Below are 12,629 nucleotides of genomic sequence, written 5' to 3'. Positions count from 1 at the left end.
TATATATATATATATATATATATATTATATAAATATGTATTTTTCTTAAGTATTATATGACTCTAACCATTTTTTATTAGAGTCGTATAATAAATTATTCAATATAAAATAGGTATGATAAATTAATTATTTAACATTTTTTAATACTGAGATAATTTGATATTAATATAATTGTTTAAACGGCTTTCGAACAATCAAAAATTCGTGCGATTGTCATTTCTGTACAGGCAAAATATTACAAATGCAAATTAATTTACATCAAAAAGAACTTCATTTTAGTTTATGGAATATCAAGAATACGCTTATATCATATAATATTTTTTTAACGAACAAGTATTATGTGAATTACACAAATAACATTATAACAACAAAATGCAGAACATAAGATGCATATGTATATATTTTTAATAAACCACAGATAAAAAGAATGCCGACAATTAAATAAGTGATCAATTATGCACAAGAGTACCTATAATTAATTCTTATGATTTATATTACTATATTAATAAATCATTTCTTCTTTGTATTACAAAAGTAACATGAAACCGACGATTTAATAACTTTCTGTCGACTGTAGCTAACAATTGTTGATTTTTATAGTTTCATGCATTTATCCAAGTTATAACATATTTAAACTATTTTTTCCTTTATTCTTATATGCTAATCGAGAATACAATAATATTGTTCGTAGTATATCAAGTGTTAATGCATTATAATTTATAATTCATAAAGTTGTACGCCGACGCCGCATTGTTACATAATACAATATTGTACGTATAAGTATAGTGATATTTCGAAAATTGTATACTTTTTTTGAAAATTTTTGATAAATTTTTGAAAACTATTGACAAATTTTTAATTGTATCTTCATTATATTTAATAAATTTAATAAATTATGTCAGTAACATTTTTTATTTAAAAATAAACATAAATTTATATTGTAATGTATGTACAGGTCTTCCCCCCCACATTAGGTATTATCCATGGAACGATTATGATTTAGAAAACGATTATGATTTAGACGATTATCCAATACATTATAGAACAGTCAATTCTCCAAAATATAATCTAGTGCTACTCAAGCCAGAAAAAGAAATATCAGACTCAAAGATCAAGACGGAAATTAAATCACCCGTTCGTGAAGACTTTCCGAAACTAAATGATCCAATCGTTGTACACACAAATACTTCGGACGATTTGAAAGAAGAATTAGTAACCATTTTATCATTCTTAGATGAAATTCACGACCAACATGATAACGTATCGGATAACTTGAATGAAGTCATCGAAAGTAAGTTTCTAAAATGTATACATGATAATAAAAGATATATTTATTTACTATATATATGTGGTAATTAAGCATTTGCTTTATTCTAGCTGTTTGTGTTATGAACTATTTGATTACAGAAAATCAATCGACACCTGTGAACATCGCATCAAACAATAAAACATATGAATACGTAATAAGTCCTGTAGAACCAGATGAAGTTTTGGTAGATCACCAATTTACACAGACTGAAAGTAAAAGATTAAAAACTGAGGAGTTGAAAGATAACAAGGAGGAAAAGGAAAAGTTGGAAGATGACAAGATATCTGAGAGTATTGTATCTGAGAGTACTGTATCTGAGAGTACTGTAAACACCGCATCAAACAATAAAACACATGAATACGTAATAAGTCCTGTAGAACCAGATAAAGCTTTGGTAGATCAGCAATTTACACAGACTGAGAGTAAAAGATTAAAAACTGAGGAGTTGAAAGATAACAAGGAGGAAAAGGAAAAGTTGGAAGATGACAAGATATCTGAGAGTATTGTATCTGAGAGTACTGTATCAAGCAACGTATCGGAAAAAAACGAAATTCTTCGATTATTTTCACTTTATGATCTTCCCTCTCCATGTGGAAACCGCGATATTCCGTGAAGACTATGAAAAGGAAAAACCTGATTCAGAGGACATCTCGAAGAGCACTTCGGACGACATATTATTGTACAATCCATGAATAGCTGATCCATATCGGGGCTAAAGAGATTGTAGCTCCAGGTATCTTTTTAGAGGGTCCCTTATAGTCTTATTGGTAGTTAAAAATTATATTTCATTGATAAAAGTAAATAATCGAGTGCAAATAAATAATTAAAAAATTTCATTTTCCATTCCTCGTATACAATAAAGCACAACATTCAGTAAAAAAAAGATACGTATTTTTATATTTTTTTTATAAGGCGATACATTTTGGGTGCATTCGTTTACGCAGCAGTTAGTGTAACCGTATTATTTTATCAGCCTCAAGAATGAAGCCTCAAGAATATGATTAAATTTATTTTTATGATTATTTTTATGATTATCAGCCTCAAAAATGAAGCCTCAAGAATATGATTAAAATGATAATAAAATGCCGTACTAATTTCATAGACACATTTTGTAAGTATAGACGACAAAAGTCGTTCTACGAATAATCATACTCGTTAAATAGAAAATGGAAAACATGTTTATATATTAAAATTAGATGGAAAATAAGTTCTTTTTAGTGACAGAACTATTGTCGAATTATTCCTTAACCTTGCCCTGATAGAGAAGACTCACAAAAGGAAAACCGAGTCAATGAAAAAAAAATCAGGAAGTATCTTAAACATTAGTTGAAAAAGAAGAATATCAATAGTGTCGTTTCAATCAAATGGAATAATTAAGATTTTTTGAAAATAATGAGAGCGAAAAAAATACAGCACAATTGAACAAAAAAAATAAGGCACATAAAAAAACATAAAAAGAAACTTAAATCTTAATCGATACTTTTCAACAAAAATTATCAACTGTAGTAAAACTGTTATGTATTACTATCATAAAAGATAAAAAATTATTGTTCCTATTTAAACATGTCCATAAAATTTGATTATAATCTATTCTTTAACTTAACAACGTGTGTGTATGCTAAATAATTATGATTCAAAAAGTTCATTGATTGCTGGTATCTGTTTATCATTGAGACTTATATTTCTGTCTCGTGATTCGCGTCATCAAGCAATAATTCACCTAAAGAGAATTACGCAGTCGAACGCGTCCTGTATTTTAATGACAAATCTAAGGTCATGCGTGGTTATTGAAAAAGGGTGGAGCAGTGATACGATCAAGTCAGAACGTTTTCAGACATGGCGAAGAACATTGGCAGCATTCTTTTATTAACGTTTGTGTTATCGTTTGTACGGGCAGGTGAGAGAAATATTTCTAGAAAATGGAAATATAAGTGTTACTGCGCATATATGTGATAAGTGCAAGCATATCATATTGCAAGTGCACTGAAAATATCAGTTTTAAACCTGTTGAGTGTATCGTAATATTGTGCTCGTTTCGATATATTCATAATATTTTTAAAACCTTTTACATCATATGAATAAATAGTGATGTTAGTATTTCAAATTCAAATTAAAAAATCTAAAAACAGAAAAGTTATCTGTATCATCAATATTTCTTAAGTTCTGTGACATATAGTATAATTTTCTCATGCACTACATAAATTCAATGTTTTGTTAAATTAATACAAAGCTTATATAGTAAAACAAATGCATATTTGCTGCATTTCCCCTTTAATTTATAATTTAAAAAATGCAATAATTAAGTAACAATGTAATACAAATTGCAATGATTAAAAGCAAATAATCAGTAGAGAGAGAACAGCCAATAATATCTGTTTCGTTATTTTATTAATTTACACGAAGCAAATAAATGAGCAAAAGGTGAATCATATTTTTTCATTTATCCCATTACGTCGATGTTTATTCAATCGTACCTATATGTATAGAAACACAAGTCTTTTATAATTTGCTCGTCATAAAAATATCATCTCCTATTTATTTTAACGAGAATAAAAATTAATTTAAGTTTTCAAAATTATTTTAGAATTTTTTAAATCAAGTAGTACCAATTTATTCGAATGTATCGATTATGTTTATGTTTTGTAAGAGTGTTATGATTCGGAGATTTACAAGAATTTTATGTATGTGTTTGACTTCAGTCTCAATCTTCTTATAACTGATGCAAGTATATAATTTGGTGAAATATAAGAATGCACGTATATGCTTTCTCTTATCACCTGAATTTTTAGATACTTGTAAACTAACACTTTTTATTGAATAGATGAATACGAGCGACAATGGAATACACCGCCAGAACTAACACCAGAGTCGATCGTTAAGATCTTAGACAATGAAGAACCCCAGATGCGTCTCCTTTCCCTCATTCCCGTCACAGCGACTGTCAGTTTAATTGCAGGGAATAACAATGCTCACTCTGTCAGTCTGGGTGCAAGTCTCGACGGTGTTAGCTTTTCGGAAAGTAACAGTCACAATCGTCTTACGGGGTATGAGACTGATGGGTGTGTATGAAATAATGTGGTATAATTTAAAATTCGTTTCTAATTGCATTAGGCAGAAGAAAAGCTAGATAGAATTATGAGAAAACACATAAAAAAAGCACAAATATTTAATTTCCAATTATTTTATTAGAAATTAAATATTTCTCCAATACTTATAGAATTGTAGTATTTATTTTGTGTAAAACAGTCGAATTTACTTCGATTATTTTTCAATTATTAAATTTAAAAAATACGTTTGTTCTTTATCAAAGAATTCTCTGAACTGGTACACACTGATGTAATAAGTGAAACAAATCTAATTTGTTTCACTCCATTTATTGCACTGTGTGCATCAGTTCAGAAGGTTCTTTGATAAAGAACAGACCTATTGTCAATATTTCTTTTCTAATAGCACATACCTATGTATAAAGGTGCCTCTACATAATTCGCAAATCGCAAAACATATTCTGCGCAAACGCAGAATGAAAATTTGCATTTGTTTTTTTTTTCATTGCGTACGATTAGTTTTCATCTGTATGTGTCTTATATACGGTGATCGTCATTCTGCGTCTACGCATTTGCGAACTACGTTTTGCAATTTGTGAATTATGTAGAGGCACCCTAAAAGACAGTTGCTTTTCAGATCTTCTGTTTCCGTAAGCAAATCGGCGACTGTTTCTGCGGGATTATCAGGAATTTCTACCGCAGGCGCGGAAGCTTATAATAACGGTAACAATGCCAAAACTGAAAGCCATTCGTTTAGTTTTGGTCAAGCAACTGCAACTTCCTTCGGAACGATTGAAAATGGACAAGCGATTACCGGTGCTGCATCTTCCGCTGGTATCTCGCAATCCTTTACAATGGGTGGTAATCGCAAACAATTTTCGCAAGCTGGTATCGTCAATGTGCGATATCCCACATGGAGCAACATTGGCCCAAACAATGGATACATTGGCGAGTATCGATAATTATTATATTTCTTTTGCTATTATTTAGTTTTTAAATTATTAAAAAATTAATTAAGAACATTTATTGTGTCAAAATAGCAATTAAGGATTAAAATAATTATTTTAGATCAACGTTTCAATCGACCGACATTGACTATTTCGAACACAGATCCAAACAATGGATACAATAGCGAGTATCAATAATTATCACATTTATTTTGCTATCATTCAGTTTTTCAATTATTAAAAGATTAATTAACAACATTTATTATGTCAGTAATTAATGATTAAAATAATTATTTCAGATCAACCAACATTGATTATTTCGAAACCATGGGATGAAACAAATCGACCAACATTAAATATCGATGCACATGATACATCGAGACAAGAACAAAAGCCAACGGTTCACATCCACAAATGGCAACCGAATCATAGGATTTCCCGACCAGATTTTTCAATTAAACATCAGCTACACGATATTAGAACCAACCAAAATCATGGATCGATAAATCTTCAAATCCAAAGCAAAGATTTTAAACAAAAGTATTCTGGTAGTGATTTAATTTCTGATCTCGCGCAAACTGTTGATGAATTATTTGATATTGTATGATAAAAATACAAATAAAAATTAATATGTACTCACAAAATTTATTAAACAAATATTTTATTTGTGCTAATTAATAAAATAATTAGCCATATTTATAATATCTTGCTTCTTCTCTAGCTTATCAGTAATTAATTGAGTCAATAAAAATTTGAATATTTTTCTATTTGAATATTTGACTATTTTTTAGAAACATAACTATAATTTTTTAAATTTTCGATCATTAAATATATATATATATATATATATATATATATCGCTTTTCATAAAGGTATTTATTAAATACATTATTAAATACATTATTATCTCTCTTCAATATTTAATATTTATCACATTATTATTGATAATTCGTAATTGTATTTTTATAATAAAGCATGCTTGATAATAGAAAATTTCTGATGATGGTATCAATTCAGCTATGATAGTAATGCGCGATTCATGACGTAATTTATTATTTCTCCTCTTATTTTAAAATTTCCTACTTCATCGTACTTCCAGGAAACTGATTCGCACAAAGATAAGTTGTAATGAAACATGAACCTTGCTCGATGCGAGGTTAAAAGGGTTAAAAGAAAGTAACATATTGAGATTTTAGTTAGTATCAAGAACTTTATAACTTTCGATTATGGCATCCAGTAAAGATAAAATATATACATATATTGAAAAATATTATCTTAACATATGAAGATAATATTGATAATATAATGATAATATAAAAATTTGTAAAATTTAAATGCTTTTGTTTATAATTTATACTAAAAAGATAAATAATAAAGCAGTAAAAAGGAACAAGGTAACTAATAAGAGTCTTCATGATTATTAATGCGCAATACAGAATTACATGCAAGTCGTAATTACATGCAAAAATACAAACATTTTAACTAGAAGTTTGGGTCTTCTTTAGTGTAAGCAAAACCGCAAAAAGATCGCGAAAACAATGCTCTCAAATCATTACTCATTGGAATAACTAATTTATTCAAAGAAATTCTCGGCCAATCCTTAAACTTCATTTTTAAAAGTACTACATAAAAATTATTGTGCGGATCATCCCTGCGGAATTGTTAAAGATATAATCTTGAACTAATCGCGACATCTTTGAAATAACCGATGGCCTAAATAATAATTTATGAAATAACAGAAATCTGTCTTATCAACGACTTTAATCATTTTAGCCATTATATCAGCAGACGGTACATGAATTAGAATGACAGATAAATGATAGCGTGAATTAAATAATTTATTAATATTTATCAAAGTTGTAACCATATTTTAAAAAACTGACTTTACCTACATGAAATATTTACATATTATTTATGTTAAGTTATGCAAATTTTTTTCGTATAGATAATAGTTAAGCATATAAAATAAATTGTAAATATATAAATTATACCTAATACGATATAAGAAAGAAGTAATTAAGTTTTATTATTGTTAGTATAGCTAATCTTAATTGATAAATAAAAATATACAAGCAAAATAAAAGTTTTAATGGAATCCAGTGCTACAGTAAAGAAGATAAGCGTTAGTTTATACGTTATATACATGTTGATGCAAATTATTATATTTTACGTGTAAACGCATAACTTTGATATTTATATATTGCTAATTATTAATCATTTAAATTCGGCGTTACTTAATTCTTTCAGTAGAAAGGACAAAATCTTCTTTCAAATACGTACTTAAACAAAAATAATGTATTGGTAATATACTGCAGAAAGCCTTTTTGGTCAGCAAGAATTCATACATAACATTTAAGAACCGTTTAAATACTTTTTGGCATTTTGTAATTCACAGGGGACACCTCTTTGATGATTTTGACCTTGACATATGTCACAGAGCTATGAGGGTATTAATCAAGCGACGCGATGGCGTCGCGACGCCAAGTGCATAATGTTCTCATTTTCTTATAAATTGACTCTCACCTTATTGTTAATCCTCTAAGGTATCCTCTAATGTAAAAAGATACCGATTTTTTAAATAATGATAAATATCTCGCATTTATTTTTCAAATTGTTTATCAATTAAGATAATTTTTTATTTGAGTTAATTTTTTAACAAATTACACATGACGTAGTAACATGCTATTTCCTCAGCTCGTACATCATCAAAGATAACAATTAATCATATACGGATTTAAAAAAAATAGCATTTATCTTTCCATGAATTCGAATTTCTTAGAAATATTGCACGAAGGAAGAACACTTCAATACATATAGATAGGACTTGCAATGAATAAAAAACGAAACAAAATCAAGTTCTGTATATTAAATAAATGTCCATCTCTATCAATATAATTCATCTCCCTTCAAAATATCATTAACTACAAAAATCGTAAAATTGATAAAGGGATACGAAACAGATAGAGCAAAATAACTATATATATATACTAAAATATAACAAAACTATCAGAAAAGTAACGATATCGTATTAAATTTACGATATTTATAAGAAGCTTGGAATACTTGTCGATGTGATTCAAGGTCTCAACACTGACTCACTGATCGTCTCAGTTTGACTCACAAAAAGTTACGACAAAAATAATTATCGTGAAACCGGTCGAGCTTTATCCGCGAGAGATTCAATTATTTGTATTCTATACAATTAACGAAGAGCAAACTTGACATTTATCAGAGCATAAGGTTAAAGCTATCAATAGATTTTTATTTGATAATAACATACTAGTAATAATTGTGGCATAATGTCAGATATAATATAACAATGATAATTAGCATCTCTTTTTTTTGATGGAAATTTATATGATGTTATCAATAAATGACCGAGCCGAATGACTAATTTGTTAAATAGTAAAGAAAATCTCCGTGATGTGTAGTATATAATTAATTTTTTACTGTACAATAATTGTTCACACGTGTTCAAAAATTATGCACACATATTTATATGTATTGTCATTTATTTATTTTACATTAAATAAAATTAATAATTTAATTTTTAAAAACATGATTTAAAAATACTTTATTCTTTACACTCTAAAAAAATAGTGGTCTCTATATAACTCTCACTGTGTTAGTGTTAATATTAACATCAACATAGCGAGAATTATATCAGAATCATATCAGATTTATATCAGAATTATAGACGTCGTGTCGGTAGGTGTTAATATTTTTTAGAGAGTATAAGATTAATAAGTTCCTGTTGTACCAAGTATTTCAGATAAAAATCTTAATAAAAGTATGCACGTGTGTACATTAAAACAATTGTAGTAATAAGCTTATAATCTATTAACCATCTGGTTTTTATGATTCTTTTGTATGCTCTTTGTATGTGCATACTAATTAAATTAGTATGCACATTGAAAAAAAACATAGTCAATTTTAATAAATATTTAGTTGAATACTGCATGCTAACTAAATATTTATTAAATATAAAGATATATTTATTTGATACAAGAAATGTTAATTTAATTTAACGATCTTTTTTTTTACTGAACACAAATATTTATTTACTGTAAGTAAATCTTTAGTTGGCAGTTAGTTGAACTAAATATTTATTAAAATTGACTATATTTTTTTCTCAGTGCAGTCGCTGATATTGATTCGAATCCTGAGAAAAATGTATAAACGAGAACATACTATTTCTTAATATTTTCAAAATAATCTTGTTTCGCGTATTTTTATATACTATAATAGCAATTATACAGATTTGCATACTCGCGGTACGTACAATGATCTATGGTATGTAAATTGTAATCACAAATTATTTGCAGTGATGATATATGTATTAGCTCCATTCTTCCTTTATATATTGAGAATGTGGAATATCGCATTAGTAAAATTATTACGAAATGTATGGCCCGTTAATAAATGGATCCTTCTTCGAATCGGCATCTTCCTTCAAAGGGATTTCGTCATGACTCTCCATCATCAAAACGATTGTAACTTCTAAATCCGATTTACTCGATCTCAGCCAAGGCTAAACGAATTCCGCATTCTTTTATAGTCAACAGGAAGATGATTTGTGTTGTTGGAGATTCATGCGGTTTTAGTTACGCACAATTCGAATAACCATATACGATACTAGATCTTTCTTAGTAACAATATCCGCAAGTACTATTACGGATCATCCCAGAAAACCAAATCTGCAAGCACTATCACATTTTCTCAGAAAATCTGATTATTTCCGTTTACAGATGAGTGTTATTAATGACGTCAGTAGAAAGTGTTGAGTTAAAAGACATGTTTTATTTAATATGTTGCAATATTCATATGACACGTACGAAAGCTGCAATGCAAGAATGAGCAGCGACAACAAAAATATTAATATTGTATATTTTACGACACAAAAAGAAACGAGACTATAATGTGTGATTATTTTTGTTATAGTAATATTATCAATTAATAAACGGCTTTGTTAAATATTTTAGATATTTGTCTTATAGCATTAAAAATTAATATTACGTCGTTTACTACGATAATTGTACGTAACTTGTTATTGTTACTATTTCTAATCTTTTCCATCTTATCACAAATGTAAATTACAAAACGCAAGATCTCTCAAAGCACAATTATTGATCATAAAAGTACGTATTGAATTAATTTTTTGTCGTTAAATCTCGAAAAAAAAAATACGATGTTACATCATGCACTTAAGAAACTCGTATCGATGTTTTTATAAGCAAAGTGATACATTCGTGATCGATGATAGAATAGAATATGCGAAAATTTACACATAAGCAAAATTGACACGCAATAACGTGATTGCAACGACTTTAACCGCAACGAAGCAAACAGGAAATATTAACCGGATGGTTTGCACGTGCGACTTGATTGTAATTCTAAACGCTAATTACTATAAAATCAATAGCTTGTATCGAATTAAAATAAAATATAAACATTAAAATAAGAAATATAAATTGATAAAAATAATCTTTGTTTCAAAATTATAATACATCATAGGTTTTTAATCAAAGATGATTCAAAATAACAGTGTTAAGAGAATTGCTTAATTAATTTAGAAACAAATGAAGAAATATTAATCCAAGTAAACAGAGAAATATTAACCGGATGGTTTGCATATGCTACTTGATCGTAATTCTAGACGCTAATCAATATATAATCAATATTTTTTATTAAATTAAAATAAAATAGAAGTATTGAAATATATAAGAAATATAAATTATCAAAAATAACATTTGTTTCAAAATTAATACATCAATAGAGATATTTAATGAAAGAAGACTTAACATAGCAATGTTAAGGGAAAATCATAATTAATTTACAAGTAAACAGAGATTGCAGAATTGCATGTTTAAAAATCTCATAGGTTTTTTTGTATCGAAATGTAGATCTATTAAGTAGCGTGAGAGAATGTTGCAATTTCAACACTAATTAGGAAAAAATATACGTGCTCGAGTTCGGGAAATCCTAGCGAACGTCATTCCACGTTTAATGTATGGAAACTCTTTAATTACAATAATAGCTCAGTAGGGGAATCATTCTACCATTAGTCAAAGTAATGAAATGACGTTGCTACGATTTCTGAAGGCTACGTAAGTATGTTGAAATATATGCGATAAATATAATAGTAAATAAAAAATGTGAATAATTAAAGATTATTACTAGGTTAGGTTAATGGTGAGTTAATGAATAAGAATGCCTATTTGTATCTGTCCTGCATAGAGCACCGTTCAGAAAAGATAATTACTATTTGATGCAATTTCCAAGTAGTCATTTATAGTAGCAGCTCTTTGACAACTAGATTCTCATTTGTTCCTATTATTTTCATCATTTCCTTATGATCTAACAACGCCTTAGGAGTAATGAAAAATGGCTAATTGGCTATTAATTTCTGCGCTATTAACTTTTGTACGTCATACACCGGTTATTTTGTTCTCATTAATATTAATATTATTTTTATGGTAAGAGAGAACTCTCTTACTCTAATGATATAAAGAATTTCGTTTGTGATGAATTTCCTTAACATTATCAATAGAATGATCAACGATGGAAAACCACAAGATAATTATTCGCACACACAGAAATTACAGGCTGTGCATATTAAATTATCAAGTTCATTGTTTTTCTTTGCGTTTTGAATTTCATTCGGTGTTCTTGATATAGTGTTCTTGTTGATGCACATGATTGCATCTTCGCCTCGAAGAAAAGTGTCAGAGCGCACGCGCATACTACCGGGGACTCCCTCGGAAAATCCAAAAATCAGTGGTTGCTCGGCGCGGTGCGGTGTGCAACGCGCGGAGAAAAGCGATGGAGATGGAACGTTACATAATTACATCAGGATCAAATGCGTGTCGGATAGGTGACTATAAAAGCGGTGAGATTAAAGGATTCGCATGCAGTGCATCCTAAGAACATCGAATCCCGACACCATGGCAGTTCGCGCTCTTAGTCTAGTGCTCCTGTGTACGTTTGTCACGGTCATCTTCGGATTGCCGACTTTACCAGGTGAGAGAACAGATCACATTCTATATGAAATTCTTAATAATGCATTGTTGTAATCATATTTAATAAAAATCTTTTCATATACAATGTACATTTTACTTCTTTGGAATAATAATTAAAAAAATTTTTTAATTTTTATACATTTCAATAATAATTAGAAAAATTTAACATTTAAATGTATTAACTTTTTAATTACAATAATTTTTAGTGACATAAACAATACTTGTAAAGTTACAAAGTTTACTAACGCAAATTTTTCTTACACTGAAAAAAAATATAGTCAATTTTAATAAATATTTAGTTGAATACTGC

The 12,629-nt window shown here is 28.5% G+C and overlaps 3 protein-coding genes across 4 annotated transcripts in view; all 3 read left to right on the top strand.

Annotated features, from left to right (window-relative positions):
• The window catches only part of LOC108761322 (uncharacterized), a 7,568-nt gene extending 5,646 nt beyond the window's left edge, over nt 1-1,922 (top strand). The window contains exons 2-4 of the mRNA XM_018507778.1: nt 975-1,291; nt 1,378-1,604; nt 1,755-1,922. Of these exons, the coding sequence (XP_018363280.1) occupies nt 975-1,291; nt 1,378-1,604; nt 1,755-1,922 (712 nt within the window). The remainder of the gene's footprint in view (nt 1-974; nt 1,292-1,377; nt 1,605-1,754) is intronic.
• Nucleotides 1,923-3,140: 1,218 nt separating this feature from the next.
• On the top strand, nt 3,141-5,934 carry LOC108761385 (uncharacterized). 2 transcript variants are annotated; one of them, XM_018507880.1, is made up of 5 exons: nt 3,141-3,206; nt 4,131-4,368; nt 4,991-5,301; nt 5,422-5,437; nt 5,604-5,934. In XM_018507880.1, the coding sequence occupies exons 1-5, from the start codon at nt 3,146-3,148 to the stop codon at nt 5,905-5,907; spliced, it is 930 nt and encodes a 309-aa protein (XP_018363382.1). In that variant the 5' UTR covers nt 3,141-3,145; the 3' UTR covers nt 5,908-5,934. The 2 variants fall into 2 exon arrangements, with proteins under 2 accessions (XP_018363382.1, XP_018363381.1); XM_018507879.1 differs by having other exon boundaries at nt 5,422-5,484; nt 5,600-5,934.
• A 6,241-nt stretch (nt 5,935-12,175) lies between these two features.
• LOC108761484 (FKBP-type peptidyl-prolyl cis-trans isomerase SlyD) overlaps nt 12,176-12,629 on the top strand; it is a 3,613-nt gene continuing 3,159 nt past the window's right edge. Inside the window, exon 1 of the mRNA XM_018508088.1 lies at nt 12,176-12,320. Coding sequence (XP_018363590.1) covers nt 12,209-12,320 — 112 coding nt within the window. The 5' untranslated portion in view covers nt 12,176-12,208. The remainder of the gene's footprint in view (nt 12,321-12,629) is intronic.

Source organism: Trachymyrmex cornetzi, unplaced genomic scaffold, assembly GCF_001594075.2.
Source record: "Trachymyrmex cornetzi isolate Tcor2-1 unplaced genomic scaffold, Tcor1.1 scaffold248, whole genome shotgun sequence".
NCBI classification, from domain to species: domain Eukaryota; kingdom Metazoa; phylum Arthropoda; class Insecta; order Hymenoptera; family Formicidae; genus Trachymyrmex; species Trachymyrmex cornetzi.
The sequence above is the reverse complement of the archived record's forward strand: the minus strand, read 5'-3'. Positions and strand labels throughout refer to the sequence as shown.